The sequence below is a fragment of the Phasianus colchicus genome, chromosome 1 (genome assembly GCF_987193195.1).
Source record: "Phasianus colchicus chromosome 1, bPhaCol1.hap1.1, whole genome shotgun sequence".
NCBI classification, from domain to species: domain Eukaryota; kingdom Metazoa; phylum Chordata; class Aves; order Galliformes; family Phasianidae; genus Phasianus; species Phasianus colchicus.
This window is the reverse complement of record NC_143436.1, coordinates 66,596,709-66,612,389: the sequence shown is the minus strand read 5'-3', so window position 1 is coordinate 66,612,389 and position 15,681 is coordinate 66,596,709. Positions and strand designations below refer to the sequence as shown.

General features: G+C 43.3%; 2 protein-coding genes across 8 annotated transcripts in view; one reads left to right on the top strand and one right to left on the bottom strand.

Moving 5' to 3' along the window:
* The window catches only part of SOX5 (SRY-box transcription factor 5), a 632,328-nt gene that overhangs the window by 322,588 nt on the left and 294,059 nt on the right, over window positions 1-15,681 (bottom strand). For 6 of the 7 annotated variants that reach the window (XM_090146153.1, XM_090146149.1, XM_090146142.1 and 3 more), the window contains one exon: window positions 10,483-10,643. The exons of the other annotated variant lie outside the window; for it this stretch is intronic. The gene's annotated coding sequence lies outside the window, so the exon portion shown is untranslated. The remainder of the gene's footprint in view (window positions 1-10,482; window positions 10,644-15,681) is intronic. 7 annotated transcript variants of the gene reach the window in all.
* LOC149919681 (E3 ubiquitin-protein ligase Topors-like) lies at window positions 4,233-8,986 on the top strand. Its single transcript, XM_090146207.1, has 2 exons — window positions 4,233-4,562; window positions 5,003-8,986. The coding sequence occupies exon 2, from the start codon at window positions 5,082-5,084 to the stop codon at window positions 6,141-6,143; it is 1,062 nt and encodes a 353-aa protein (XP_090002333.1). The 5' UTR covers window positions 4,233-4,562; window positions 5,003-5,081; the 3' UTR covers window positions 6,144-8,986.

Genomic DNA, 15,681 nt, shown 5'->3' with positions numbered 1-15,681 from the left:
GAAGCAGCTCTTAGAAGCTTCTTTAGAGGGAGAAAAATACAAGAATATTACTTCAGAGCAATGCAGAATGGGGGTTTAAGGTTGTTAACCTGATACTTGTTCTGATTTGATCAGTACAGTCCAGGTTTGGAAAGCTTAGATAATCTAAAATTGGTAACTTCTATATTTTTTGTGACTTTATGTCATCATCCATAACGCTACCAAATAGCAAAACATTATACGTGATGACATAACACCTGGAGAAAGCATTATGCTTTCAAAAGGCTGCGGATTTAGCCAATTCAGCTCAAGAGCTCGTGAGCATTTTTGAGCTTTTAGCCAGGCTCTATCAGCTCTGGTTATTACCTCCGTCCTCTTTCTGGCAAGCTACTACATAATAAGAAGCAAAAAACGTGGCTGCATTGTCTGTCCTGTGCGAAAGCCATGCGAACGCTTTAACACTTTGATGCACAACAGGAAAAATACAGGCCGTGACCTGGTGAAGGTAACCGAAAAGAAATTTTTTTTAAAAAAAAGTAAATTAAAAAATCAGGCTGCCCTGCCTTCACAGACCTCTGCCTTTTGCAAGAAGGCTGTTATAAAACACGCGTCAGGGAAGCCACTGACAAGAGCCAGAGGAAGAAAAGTTGTCTCGCCTGCTCAGGAAGCCGCAGCACATCACCGCAGACACTCCAAGTCACCGCTGTTTAGTCAGAAGTTTTAAAGGAGTCCTTAAATTCGCAATCTCGGGGCCTTGCTGCTTAATAAAGACTACAGGGTGTTGAGAAGCACAGTATATTATTTCATTAAGTGCTTTTCGGGAGAAGGGGATTTAGAAGTAAAACTGCTGGCTTTGTGTGGCAAGGTTACGACCTTTGACAACTTCAGAGCTTATCTCTTTCATCTTCCCACTCCCCCGAGACCCCGAACTTGCCGAGGAGCGCAGCCGGTAAGCCGGGGCCAGACAGAGTCCGGCATTGTTGTGGGGCCGCGTCCTCTCCCTCTCCCTCTCTCCTTCTCTCCCTCTCCCTCTCTCTCTCTCTTTTCTCCCCCTAAACAAAACAGATCTGAACTGAGCCAAGGAAACAAAAATGTATTGTTCCTCGCAGATGGAAGCGAGTGTCGCCTAGGTAACCAGATTAATCTCCTTTTTCTCTCCCTTCCTCTCTTGTAGTGCGGTAATCGGTGGGCTCTTTTCACAAAAAAGCCAGCCTCAAAGCTGGGGCTCTAACTAGGTTCCTAATTAGCTGCAATTTACAATGAAGACAACATGATGAGATAATAGAAATTTGCAAAATAATGACATACCTCAGCAAAATATTCCTCCTCCTAAGAACCATTTTTATACAAAAACAATAAAGAGGGCCCTTCTAAAGCAAAGCTGGAAAATGGTGGTGTATTATGTGACACAGAACATTATTGTTCGCCTCTTGTTCCCCCAATCAACAGCTTATTGTTTGGCATCTTAAATAAAAATGACTCAAATACAGGCCACATAATGATCTCCATTGCGCTAATACACTGTATATACAGAGTAGTCAAAAATGTACCCAAGCCAAGGCCAGTGGGGCTGATAAAGCACCAGGGCCCAGAAAGGTAATTTACAATACAATGCAGAACGCATTATTACTGGCCTTAATCACACATATCTTCCTGATTTCTGTCAGGATGCGCTCTGACATCAAAAAAGGGCACCTGAACGGGGGGCAGCTAGTTAATGAAATATGATGGATCGCATTTGTTTTCATCTGGTGGTTAGCTCAAGCGCAGCAGCCTCCAGACTGTTAGCCAACAGCCTTCCTTGTGCGACATCAAAGGCTCCCACTGAGGAGGAGAGGGAGGGCGCGGGGAGGGGATTGCAGGGAGACAGCACGGAGGGAGGAGCGCAGAGGAGCTCAAAGAACCATTAAGAGTAATCTCTACCTCATGTCCAAGAGGGGAGAGCAGGCAACCAGAACAGGCCTGGAAGAGGAGAGGAGAGGAGAGGAGAGGAGAGGAGAGGAGAGGAGAGGAGAGGAGAGGAGAGGAGAGGAGAGGAGAGGAGAGGAGAGGAGAGGAGAGGAGAGGAGAGGAGAGGTCTTTGGTCCTGGAATATGTCAAGAAGGCATACCTCCCTCACAGGTCAATTAAAAGGAATTGAAAATGCAATACAATAGAGGAAGCAAACCAACTACTGAAAACTACTGTCAGGCTATTTGTTTCAGCTGTATAGGAAGATCCTGCAAAACAGTTCATAAATACGGTTAACCATACAAGGAAGTGTTTTAATATTGCTCTCATAGACTAAATCACAGAATAGTTTGGTTGGAAGGAACCTTTAAGAATCATCTTGTTCCAACCCCTCTGCCATGGGCAGCATCATTTTTCACTAGATCGGGTGTGGAAAGCCTCAGCCAAACTTGAATACTTACTGTGATAAGGCATCTACAGCTCGTCTGGGCAAACTATTCTCACCACCCCCAACACAAACAGTTGATTTCTTACAGACAACCTAAATCTACCTTCTTTCAGATGAAAAACATGCCCCTTGTCCTGTCACTGCAAGCCCTGATAAAAAGTCTCTCTCCTTTTTTCTTATGGACCACCTTTATGCATTGAAAGAGCACAATAAGGTGACTTCTTGTGATCTGCTGGCCATGCTTCTTTTTATGCAGATCAGGACATGTTTGGTGATCTGAGCTGCAAAGTACATGCTGCTGACTCCTGTCCAGTTCTTCACCCACCACCATACCCAAGTACTTTGCTTCAGGGCTGGTCTCAATCAGTTCATCAACCAGTCTCAACTGAAATTGGGCATCACACCGAGCCATGTGCAAGACCTTGCTGAACTTCATGACACATGGGTCAACTGCTCAAGCTTGCTAAGGTGCCACTAGTTAGCTGGTACTCCTTCACTCGTGCGTATCAGTTACACCATTCAGCTTGGTACCATTTGCAAACTTAATGAGGGGACACCCAATCCCACTATATATGTCTTTAATGAAGTTATTAAAAAGACATGGTACAAGCATTAAGACACTATTTGTTAACGGTTTCCATTTAGATATGAGCTGCTGACTGTAGAGTTTTGGATGTAACCATCCAGCCAATTCCTTACCCATCTAATAGTCAATCAATCAAAACTATAAATCTCCAATTCAGAGGCAAGAAAGTATTGTGGGGGACAATATAAAAGAGCTTACAAAAGACAAGGTGTATGGTATCAGCTGGTCTTAACTTGTCCACTGATGCTGTCACTCCATCACAGAAAGCCGCTAGATTGGTGGGGAACAATTTGTTCTTGCTGAAGCTACAATGTCTGCCGCTAATCACTGCATGTTTCAATGTAACTACCAAAGGATCTCTTCTGCAGTCTTACAAGGAATTAAGTAGTTCCCAGGATCACCTTTTTTAGAAATAAGAGTGATACTCCTGTTTTGCTAGTCACTGGGAATTTCACCTGACTGCCATGACTTTTCAAATGTGATGGAGAATGATTTAGCAACAAAATCTGCCAATTTCCTGAACATGCATTTTATTGGGTCCCATGTATGTTCAAGTTTCTCAGCTGGTCTCAAACCTGATCTCTTACAGTGACAGAGACTTTGTTTCCCAGTCACTGCTCTGAGGTTTGAGGACTTGAGAGATATGAGAAGAGCGAAATGTGATTACCAGTGAAAAATGCCCATTCTAGGAAGAAAGATATTTCCAAACTGACAATGGAAGAGATTGAAAGAAAAAAAAGACAAGGGTGATACTTACAGAACAGGAAATGAGGGAAGGATTGACCAAGCATTCCCAAAGGAAGAAGACAAAAACTCAGACAATGAGGAAAACTGTTTTTGCACGTGTTAGTGAAAAATTCAGTACGTGGCAGCAGCAAGTCCCTCTGCCCAGAGCAACAGCCCCTCTGCTCTTGGCCACTCACCTGTAAGGGCCCTGTGGCCCCATAAGAGGAGGGCTGGCAGTGACCTGGATCCATAGCAGCCCTTTGACGGTTTCTGAATATCTCCAGAGAAGGAGACATGACAACTCCACAACCACTCTGGGCAGCCTATTCTACTGTTTGTCATCCTCAAAGGAAAGAACTTGTTCCTCATATTCAGATGGAACTTCCCATGTTCCAGTTTTTCCCCATTGCCCCTTGTTCTGTCACCGGAAATCACTGAAAAAAGTACGGCCACACTCCCTTGACTCTCTTCCATTAGGCATTTACAAGCATTAATAAGATCCCCCCTCTGTCTTCTCAGTGCTGAAGAGTTCCAGGTCTCTTACCCTCTCCTCATATGAGCAATGCTCCATGTCAGACACATGAATGCAGTGCCTGTGAGGGCACACGGACTGCGGTGACATCACTGAGCAACAGGCTGTGATGCCACCGAGCTTTGGGCGCTGGCAGGGCCTGGCCCACTCACTCTCGTGCCTGGACTCCTGCCGAGCGAGTGCGTGCGGCTTGGAGGTGGAGTGAGGATTTTAATTGTGTGTTGGGCTGTGCTTTGGGGACTGCTGGCAGCTGCTTTCAGTGCCCTTCCATATACAGCCATCCCCTGGCCTGCCTCGCTCAGGCAGCCGGGGCCCCACGGGGTGCACTTGCAGCAGCACAGGTGAGCTGGGTGGGGAGACATGGTAATGGGGTAACCAAAGGGATGGAGAGAGCTGCCACGGCCAGGGCAGCAGTCTGTCCCTGTGGGGTGTGGGGGATGGGGCAGCAGAAGATTGGGTCTGGGACGATATTCTGCTGAGGGGACCCGGGGGAGGTTCCTCTTGGATATCAAGAAAAACTTAGAAAGAGTGATCATGCGTCAGAACAGTTTCCTCGGGAAAGTGGCAAAGTCACCATATCTCAAGGCCAGGGATGAAGAAACATAAAGGGGTGACACTGAGGGACATGGCTTAGTGGACATGGCGGTGATGGGTTGATGGTTGCACCAGATGAACTGAGAAATGTTATACAACTTTAACAATTCTATAATTTTATGACCACGACATTGCTTCCATCTGTCCCTGCAACAAGGGATGACTGTGACCTCTCTCCCTCTTGCAGTGCTCAACTTTCAACACTGAGGTGCTGGTGAGGGAGAGCAACTCATCTTCACTCCCCATCAGGCCACAGCGTGAAGACCATGGCAGCAGAGGAGGCGTGGACATGTCCCATCTGCCGTGACGTGCGAAAGGACATTGCCTACGCAGTGCCGTGCCGTCACGAGTTCTGCCTCGGCTGCATCCTGCGGTGGGCCAAGCAGAAAGAGACCTGCCCGCTCTGCAGGAGGATAATGACAGTGGTCAAGGTTGCTGAGTGGGATGACGACAACGACCTGGATTTCATCATCCGTCCCCCAGCACCACCAGTTCCTGCCTCCTTCCAGGCAGGCATCGCCCACATCTACAGCCCCCAGCACGATGCGACATCCCCTCCACCCTTTCTGCTGCTGCCGGAGGAGCAGGAGGATGAGGAGGCAGAGGAAAGGCCTATGGTGGGCGGTCTCCTGATGGAGGTGTGGGCAGCCCTGTTCAGGCAGCACCAGGAGATGCTCGACCCTGTGCTGCCATGGCTGCGCCAGGAGCTGAGAAACATCTTCGGAGCACAGTGGTGGGAGGCAATGGCGGTGCAGAACCTCATCCTGAACGCCCTGTGTCACATCGGGCTGGACCGCGAGGCCCTGATCCAGCTGCTGCGGCCTGCCCTGGGGGACAGAGCGGAGACGCTCATCCAGGGCCTTGTGGACGCCCTTGTGAGCCAGTGGGGCGAGGAGGCACACGGGCAGCGCGGCCTCCAGGGCGTCCACGTGTCCGGAGGGCAGGAGGAGGGCCCTGCGGCCAGGGGGCAGGAGGACAGCGTGGTGGCCAGCCCTGGCCCCGCAGCCTCCCCACCAGGGACCGTTACATCAAGGTCTGGACCCAGTGACAGCACTGAAAATCTCATCAGAGAGGAGCAGCCCAGCACACCGCAGGCTGTCCTCTGTGGGGATCCCAGTCACACCCCTGCTGCGCTCATGCCCACGGAACTCGAGGAGCCCCACGAGGAGACGGAGCAGGCAGCAGCATCAGGTCGCTCTGCCCAGGGCAGCAGCCCCTCCGCTCCTGGCCACTCACCTGCAAGGGCCCGGCGGCCCCGTAAGAGGAGGGCTGACAGTGACCTGGACCCACAGCAGCCCTGCAAGAAGCCACCCTCTCGCAAGCACTAGCAGGGATTGCACTTCAGTGATTTGGTTTTGCTTAGGAGGGACTTAGAATAGATTAATGATGAACACCTTCCTCTATAAGAACAAGGAAAAGGAGATTTTTGAGGCACTTACAAATATACCCATTCTAATTACCACTGTTATTAGATGGGTATATTTAGATTGGGTACTGGATTTTACAATCTTATATGAAATACTCACAAGAAACACGCATGTACCCCTTCATCCTGAAACCCTTTCAATGTGTAATGTGACAGCTTTAAATCAACTATAGTGAATCTTCAGATAACAGTTAAAAAAAGAAGCATGCAGATAAGACAAAAAACAACAGCCAAAGTAGGCATCAATTCTGGAATTGCATCTGCTAAACAGACATACTTTGGTCTGCAGAGATTTCTAAGAAAAAAAAACAAGGTGGACAAATGCGAAGTATTCAATCTTTACATGGAAAGAAAAAAAATAATAAATGATTGTTGGTCAGACTCTGATGTGCTTACTCGTACTTAATACTATTCTCTCTGTTCAAAGTTTGATTCAATAGCAGTACTTGCAGAATGTTATTCAGCATGAAAACATCAAAACTGGTTCTGAAAAACAACTATGTGGAACGTACTCGAATTGCCAGTAAGGAAGCCACACTGCAACAAATGCTGAGCATCTCTTCTCCCATTGACTTCCCCCTGTGCATAGGAGCTGGCAACCTTACAGAAGTAGCTGAAACAGGATCAAGCAATACATAAGAAAAGAGCAGGAAAGTCAAGAAAACGGCTTTCAACCTGTGAAACTAATTCAGTGTGAATCCTGTGCTGACATGACTGAGGATGGAAAGTAGAGTTCTTCATGCTTCTCTGTGCCAAGTGCATGCCAAACCTATAGATTTGTATGTTTGCTTTTGTTTCCAAATAGTACATATATTTCTATGGAAGTTTGAATAGATAGCCTGTTCTTTTCAGGCTCATTTAAAAAAGTAAATTGATTCACAACTTATACTTCCAAACATAGAGAGAAGCTCTTACCTGGAGCATTTTTCTCCTTTGGAGGTTGTATTCTACTTTTGCCTAATTTATCTAGAGGCTTCTTCATTGTATTCTTAGAGAATCCTGCACAGAACAGGCACAGCACACTGAGAATTCAGACAAGCAAGTAGAGCGCTGCTGCTCTGTGCATCCCATGCCAGAGTCAGAACAGCAGCTCTGTATCTGGGCAGCTTGCTATGATTACCACTGGCTTACCACACTACGCAGAAACATTAACTCTTCCACACAAGCACTTCCCCCAGTCATCCAGCTCTCTAGATGGATGAAACAACTCAGAAATAGTTAGTTTCCCACAATCACTGTGCTCTATCTGATCCTGCAGGCACAAGAACGCAAATTGAATATGGTGCATTCACCAATTGGAGATCTGGGACCTTAAATATTAACATTTCTCCTTAACAGTCATATCCAATGTAATGCACCATAGGAAACCAAAGCACCGGACCTGATCCTGCAATGTAAATCCAGCACTCCTTTCTATCCCATTCTGCCTCACTGCCATTTATTTTTTTTTTTCAAATGGAACTATTTGTACAAATAAACATGCTGAGGCTGAGCATCCACTGCACTTTCTTTTCCAGCATATCTGGCACAGGCTGAGATAACTGAATCTAACTGAGATCACCTACACCACTTCCTTGCTATAGCACCTGAGCCTTTGTGGCCCTGAACTGCTCCAACAATGAAAATTTGCAAACAGCTTTTGAAACATGACTCAAACATCCTTCAGTGTGAAGAAACTCTGGTGTGTGACACAACTTGCTTGCCTTTATTTTATTAGCATTATTACTGTTTGCTGCCTTTGGAGAGCTTTGCATGTCTCAAGACATTTATTTAGCATCTCTGATTGACTTCAATTTTCTTGCATTTTCTACCTTTGAAGCACTCAGAAACAGCAAGAGAAGCTATGTAAACAAATGGGTTCAAACACAATATGAGCAAATACACGCAGGAAACTCAAGTTTAATGATTTCACTCTTTTCCTTCTTCCCTTACAGCTCCACACGCTACCCTCACCCTCCCCCCCCCCCCCCCCGGGGGAGATGGGAGGAATGGTATAAATCAATAACCAAAGGCTTCAATTTTACAAACCCTTTAAGCCATTAGAGCTCTGAGTCCTCACTGCACCCGTTACATCCTCCCCCACTCCAGTACACACACACATACACATATAACACACATATAAAAGAAATACTCCCAGCTTGGCATTAACAATGTTCATTCAATGCTCTTTACTTAAAGGAAGAAAACAATTAAGTGAAACCTTGAAGTAATCTCATTCTGCCTATTTAGCCTCTTCATCCCTCAATGTGTGGTTAGTAAGTGTTGCAATCAGGGGCTAAGGCCTGCTATCATTCGGCCTTAATTAAAAAAGACACAAGCAGTGGAGCTGTGAATTAGAAATGTAACAACGCACTACCCCTGATTAATTCGAGGCTCATGTTGGATTAATAACTCCAAACAAAGAACAAAAGGAAATTGTTATGCGAATTGCAGCCCTCCCAGGCCAGACAAAGGTCAAATCACAGGATTTCAATTTCATCCGGAGTCGCTTAATCAACTCCCTCGGAAGGAAGACCATATGCAGTCCTGAAAGCTACCCATTGTAGTCGTGTTGTCACTGGACCTGAGAGACGGCACAGAGATAATCCCAAGTATTCCTGATCTTTTCTCATTTTTGGCTGCATCTTTTTTTCTTTTCTTTCTCAGTCTCTTTTTTCCTTCTTCTTCTTTTTTTTTTTCTTTTTTTTTTTTCTTTTAATATAACAAAACACCTTCATTAGGGCTAATGATTAAAGAATAAGGACGCTATCTGCCAAAAAAGCTGTTTTGTTGACTGCTGCACCAAGGAAGCGCCCTGGCTCCTGCTGCCCATGCAGCTGCAGAGGCAGCTCCCCATTTCCAGGGTGGGTCTTCTCCGACAGCAGAATCCATGTAGTGCTATGTTTAAGCATCATACACTTACAAGAAACAGCACTTGAGGAAGGCAGGGGCAGAACAGGACACATTCTGTACGCATTCACTGCACAGCCCACACCTCAATACAAAGTTCCTGAGGGTATGTCAACTGAGGAAGAAGAATATTACTGCCCTGAAGACCTACCTCTGAAACTGAACTGCAGAGAATACAAGTACATACTGTCTTGTTCACTCCTGATAAAATGATGATTGGAGAAAAGGAGCTGTCAGTTTCAATGATCCAAAATATACTGTCCCTCCAGTGAGTATATACTGAGTACATCCTCACTCCCACTGAACATGACTTCTCAAGTAACCAGTATGGCAGGGCTTTTTACACGGACTCCACAGTTCTTAACTCTATAAAGGAACAAGGAAAGCCCAGATCTGCCTAGGAATCTGGCAGCTCATGCCCAAGAGCAAATATGAAAGCTTTAAGAGACTGAAAAAGAGCAAGGAAGAAGCTTCAGTGTAAGGACCTTAAACATGGAGTTAATTGCAGCCCTCTTTTCCTTCTGAAGGGTTCTTCCTATCAGCCCACAAAAATCATTTTGCCACACAGCTCTCTGCAGCTGACCCAGCCTGGATGGTGTGAGCAGTCTCTCTCTTGGTCAAATCTCTTGCAATATTTCAATAAGCAAGCTGCAATTTCAAAGGTCTTTTTTTTCTGTAGAGCAACACAGTTCGGGACCAAATTTATTTTCTCCAGGAATAAGTTTCAGCAAGGAGCGAAGAACCAACAACAGTTACCACCTCCATGTAGACCTCTTGTTTAGCTCATTTTTCTTCTGGAATGGAACTTCGCTTAAATGGAAATGACATCTAAGACACTGTTTTTCTCTTGGACATGTTTGTGGATTTCAGATTTACTCTATATTTACTACTGCAGAATTGCTGACAAAAGCACCATGGCTCTGTGACCTGAGTTAGCTGACAAAGATCACAGAATCACAGAATGGTCAGGGTTGGAAGGACCTCAAAGACCATGAATCTCCAACCTCCTTGCCACATGCAGGGCCACCAACCTTCCCACCTAATGCTAGACCAAGCTGCCCAGGGCCCCATCCAATCTGGCCTTGAACACCTCCAGGGATGGGGCATCCACAACCTCTCTGGGAAGACTGTTGCAGTACCTCACCACTCTCTTTGTAAAGAATTTCCCCCTGACATCCAACCTAAATCTAAATCTTTAGTTAGAGATACCTAAAGGTCTATCAAAACTACAAAAAAGTCTGGTATTCGTAACTGGCACCACGTTCCCAGTTTCAAAACCTGAAACTCTTGATGAATTCACACATTCTAATGCCTTGGGAAATGTATGCCCACACTCTGTGGAAGTTTCTTACCTGTGTTAGGTGCTGGAATAAAATTCCAGATCACTTGATGAATTTAAATGAAGATCCTGTTTTGGCTTTCAGCTTGGGATCATCTCCACTCAATTCTGTCACAAACTGCCCTTGCTCCTCTTTCCAGGGGGCTGCTCACACGACTTTTGCCTCTGAATTAGCTGTTGAAAGGGAAGAAGGGATTTGTGAATTGCCCCAGTTCTGAAGCCTTTTCACACTCAGGAACATATGCCAGTTTTAAATGCCAACCCACTAAACGACTATGCAACTTCTCTGATGCTTTTCTTTTCAGTATCTCCTCACTTTTGCTTTACATACTGATTTCTTAGCATGCAACCAAAAATTAAGATGAAATGTCTACTGTCATGGAACATGGATTGTCACGGAAAACTCACATCCTCAGAAACACTTTTGCCTATGTTATGTTAAGTCATTAAATCCAAATTACATGGAATGCATATTCTGCTAGATGTAAATTCCTCAGCCATTCCACCAGCTCTAAAATACAAGCATGATTTTTGAAATCTCTTAATATTAAAGACTCAGCAACAAATGATTCTAAGGGCACTAGCAGCTACTGCAGACACTTGCACTCTACTGTGCAAAAGCAAGATTCAAGCTTTAACTGTGCAAGTCCAAAACTTTAGCCCAATTACTAGCCTGTAAAAGAGGGAAATCTGTGCTTACATTCAAGAACTGAGAAGACAATCTTTCCACTATTTCTGTTACAACAATACAAGTTCAACTGAGCAGTTCTTCATCTCTTTGTCTCAAAGAGACATCATGCTCTCAAAGAAATCCTCCTGTGTAATAAATTCTGAAGCAGAAGCTGTTATCACTTTTTGATGCAAAACAATAACTCATTGCCTATATATAAGTGACAGCAGCTCGAGTATAGTTGAAGACTTCATGGTGCTTAACTTCACTGTAAAAATCTTCACTAGGAAGCACTCTTCAGCACCTTCTGGAAAATGAACTGTCCAATATTCATATTCATTCATATTAGTGCTTTATGGCAAACAAATCTGGACTTCCATAAAGTCTAAAGGGACTTGCCACGCTGTTCTACATAGAGCTTCAAATTCCTGAGTCAGTTAAACACAGAATCATAGAACTGTCTAGGTTGGAAAAGACCTTCAAGGTGACCAAGTCCAACCACCAACCCAAACTGCTGCGACCATCACTAAAACGTGTTCCTCAGTGACACATCCACACGTCTCTTAAATACCAGCAGGGATAGGGACTCCGTCACTTTAGGCAGCCCATTTCAATGCTTGACCACCCTCTCTATGAAGATATTCATCCTAACATCTAACCTAAACTTCCCCTGGTGCAACTTGAGACTATTAACATAGAAGACCTTCAACATTAGTGTGTAAAAGGAAAGACAGGTCATGCATTCTCAATGTACTCTAAATACAGAAAAAGAAAACTGTAACAAATTTTTCTCCAACAGTTAGTAAACTCTCTTGAATATTAGGGTCTAACTTCATAGACCTGACTCTCAGACCTGTGAGATGTACATCACTCTTCTCTATATAAGACATGCACCTCTCATTGACTCAAATCATACTCCTTACGTGCCTCGGACTGCTGTGAATGAATTGTGAATAAAGGTGACACAAATGCTGGTGTGCCAATTAAGATCAACACAGCTCACTGTGGTGACCAAATGCATCCACTGCCACTGTGATATAGAAAAGGTACTTAAAACAGCTTTCTTCTGCCTTCCACAGAAGATGGCAGGTCAGTCAGCAACAGTCATCTTCTCCACCCCCAGCTGGAGCACCAGCAGTGAGCCAGCAGCTCCTGCAATTTACATCACATGGAAGTCAGATATGAATATGCTTAGAAAGATGAGGAGGAGTATCGTTTCTCTGGTTGAAGACCAACTAGCCACTACCATCAAGTTTGGCATGGGTGGATCCTGAAATCAAACACTGCTCATCTTCAGAGTTCTTGCTGCTGAGAAGAAAAGTGTCCAAATGAATAACTGAAATCTTCCCCAGACCACCTCCAATAGATTTCCAGTTCCTAACACAACTCCTCTGACCAACTCCAGGACATTTCTAGTTCCTGACACAACTTCCCTTAGGCATTTGGGAAGACAAGATGAGCCCCAGCTGAGCTATGCTTAGAGCCCAGCAGACTGACTTGCATTTCTGTACAATCCTCCAAAATCACAGGTGGTTAAAGAAGTCATCCCTTTCTCTTCTCCCAGCTAACTTGAAAGGTACAAAGGACATGATGTTTTTAAGTCCCAAAGCATCAACAGGAAAATGTTTACATCTGCCCTCAGACAATTTGGTGTGCTCTCTTCTTTTCAGCAGCCATCTCAAAGCTGTGTGGCTGTTTCTTTAAGATTTAAAGATTTATCTGATTTTACTTGACATTTTTTTCCAGTTTTTCCCCTTCACTTAGAAGCTGCCTCTTTCTCTCCCCTTCCACTCAAACAACCCACCAGTGAGAAACACTCCTCCCCTGCAGCTCCTACTAAATGTGCAATAGATTTCATATATCTCTAACTCACTGACCCTTCATCTCTTTTCAAATCACAGATAAGAAGCAACATTTTTTTATCTTGCTAAGACCCGGAAACCCTGTTCACAATACAATATTTCCTACTTCTGTAAAGCATTCTAAGAGTCTGTATGAAAAAATGTCTAAATATTCCTCCAAACTGCAAGGAACAATTAGGACACTGGTTTTCCAATGGACAGTTCTCCAGACCTTACTGTAAGCAAGCAGTTGTGTCAAAAACTCAAATGTGATGGGAAATGCAAAGAAAATTAGAAATGTCGAAGTTATTTGTCTCCCTCCAAAACACTCAACCCAACCCAACCAACAACCAACTACAGATAACGCAGGTTCTTCTATTCACCTTACCAAAATGCCACTTAGGCTAGAGACATAAGAACATTGCTAATTACGTTTTACTTCTGAACTGCTTTTCAAAAAACGTTCAACTTCATAAAGTAGCTAAACATATAAAATTAGACACAGTGATATCAATATGAAAATGTACTGTACAAGGAGTGCAGGCAAACATCTGTCCATAAAACTGCACAAGAAATATATCCAGTCTAAATACACTGGAAATTACTTACACAGAAGCCCAAACAACTGCTCAGATAACCACATGGATTATGTACTTTTAGCTCACACGGAAAACCTCGAGTAATATCTGATGTCTTTGGTAATTAGAGTACTGGATAGTTGGTTTTTTTTGTTTGTTTGTTTTTTAAAGGAGAGCAATTCGGTTTAGCATGGAAATTTTGAGGCAAAAGCTTAAAAAGTTGAAATGCAACAAAACAAACAACAACAACAACAAAAATCAAGAAAGAACTACAGTTTTGACAAAACTTTCCTGACAGCTCAGATGCAAAGAACAGAAGTCAGAGCAGACAGAGGCTGGGCCTCCGAACTGAGCAGAACAGAAAAAGTAACGTTTCTACCGTGCCACCATTAGCTCCTGGAGTCTTCTGGCCTCCTGAGAATTCTCACAGTTCCTTTGAAACCTACAGTCTTCATTTCAAGATGTAAAAATATTTCATAAAACATTTTGTTTCATTTTAGGCTGGTTTAAATGTAACTACTGGGATATACCAATTACTACTGTAATTTGGAAACATAGTGAAGTTTTTCTTTTACGGTCATTATAAATATCTTTCTTGTAAAAGAATCTATACTACTTTATAAGGTGATCAGAACTCTTTGTTACAATGATAAAAAATTACACAAGTGAGTAAAGCAAAGAGTCTACTAGTGTTTCTTAAGAAGTAAGAGCCTGGAAAAAGGCTCCGGAGCTGGAAACAATGGGATGCATAGCTTTATGTCACCTTTGCCTTTTTTTTTCTCTTGTGATATCTTTCTCATTTGCTTTGATGCTTTTGATTGAAAGGTATTGTGTAAGTGACTCACGATTGCACATCTCAGAAACATTAGCACCAACAAAAGACAAAACATACAATTTGGTATATTCGCTTGCTGACTAAACACTTTTTCTTATATCTTTCTCTGCTTGCAGGGTAAATTGTTAGTTTCAAAGTGACTGCTTCAGTAAGTTGGTAGCAGATTATTGGTACAGTGTGATAATTAAGGGATCTTAGTTCTTAAACAATGCTGATAAAACAGAAATCCCTCTCCCTTTTTTCTGGATTACCTTTAGAACTGAAATCAGAGAACACTAAATGAATAATAATTTGTACCTTCTGTGAATGATAGAAGATTGAATCAAATTTTAACTAGACTGTATTTGTAAATCCCTCAGGATGACATAATTACTATTCAACACATACCTTAATTAGCTGTACACATCTATTTCACAGTATTTAACAGGTTTAAAACAGCTTTTATTGTCTGTTGAATGGATGTTCCTTTCTTATAAAAATGAAAATAGTCCTGAATTTCCTAAACTGTAAGAAATTTGGTTACAGAAGGCAAGAAATGAACTGCAAATTGCTATCAATTGGTTATTTTTATTTTTCTTTAAACAGTATTAGTTGATAATGCACCGAATGCTGCTGCTGCTTTTTTCCATTTAATGAAGAAGATCATAGCTACACTGTCTGGTGAAACAAAATTCTACTCAAACATTGAAACTTTTGCACAGAATTTTGAATACAAGCCAATTTGGGACAGAATTTCTTTTTTCTTTTTCTGTTTTGGATAACAGTATGTTATCTCTAAAAAGCAATACAGTGAGTGATCCTGCATCATTTCCATTCCTTTGTGAATCAGAAACAGGCTAAAATTTGGCAAGCTATACTTTCAGATGAAATTGAAGAATTAGCATTTGTGATCTAAATTCACATTTTGGGCAAGATTGGGTGATTGTTCAGCATGCAGTGGCTGTTCTTAAAACTATGGGCTCCACAGAGCAGCTCAGGTGCTGCAGGCTGCCTTAGCCAAGGCTGAGTGCCTATGCCATGAGCTGAGGTTTACTGCTGAATCTCAAGCACAACCTTTCCGAAAACATGCTGCTTAATTCTGCTGACAACAAAGGCAAATGACAACAATGATTATGTGCAGAAAAACATATGTGGTACGTTTTTGTTATTTTCTTAAACTGCCTCAAGTGAGATTAAAACATTTACTTAAATACTTACTTCATGCTTTATATCATTTGCTTTCTGTTCTCCTCAGAACTTTAAGGAGGAGACAGCTAGCATTTAACCACAACTCACTGTTCTTGGGGCT

What these genes read in the sequence shown, in the direction of transcription:
- LOC149919681 (XM_090146207.1), top strand. Translation starts at nt 5,082, where the DNA reads ATGGCAGCAGAGGAGGCGTGGACATGTCCCATCTGCCGTGACGTGCGA.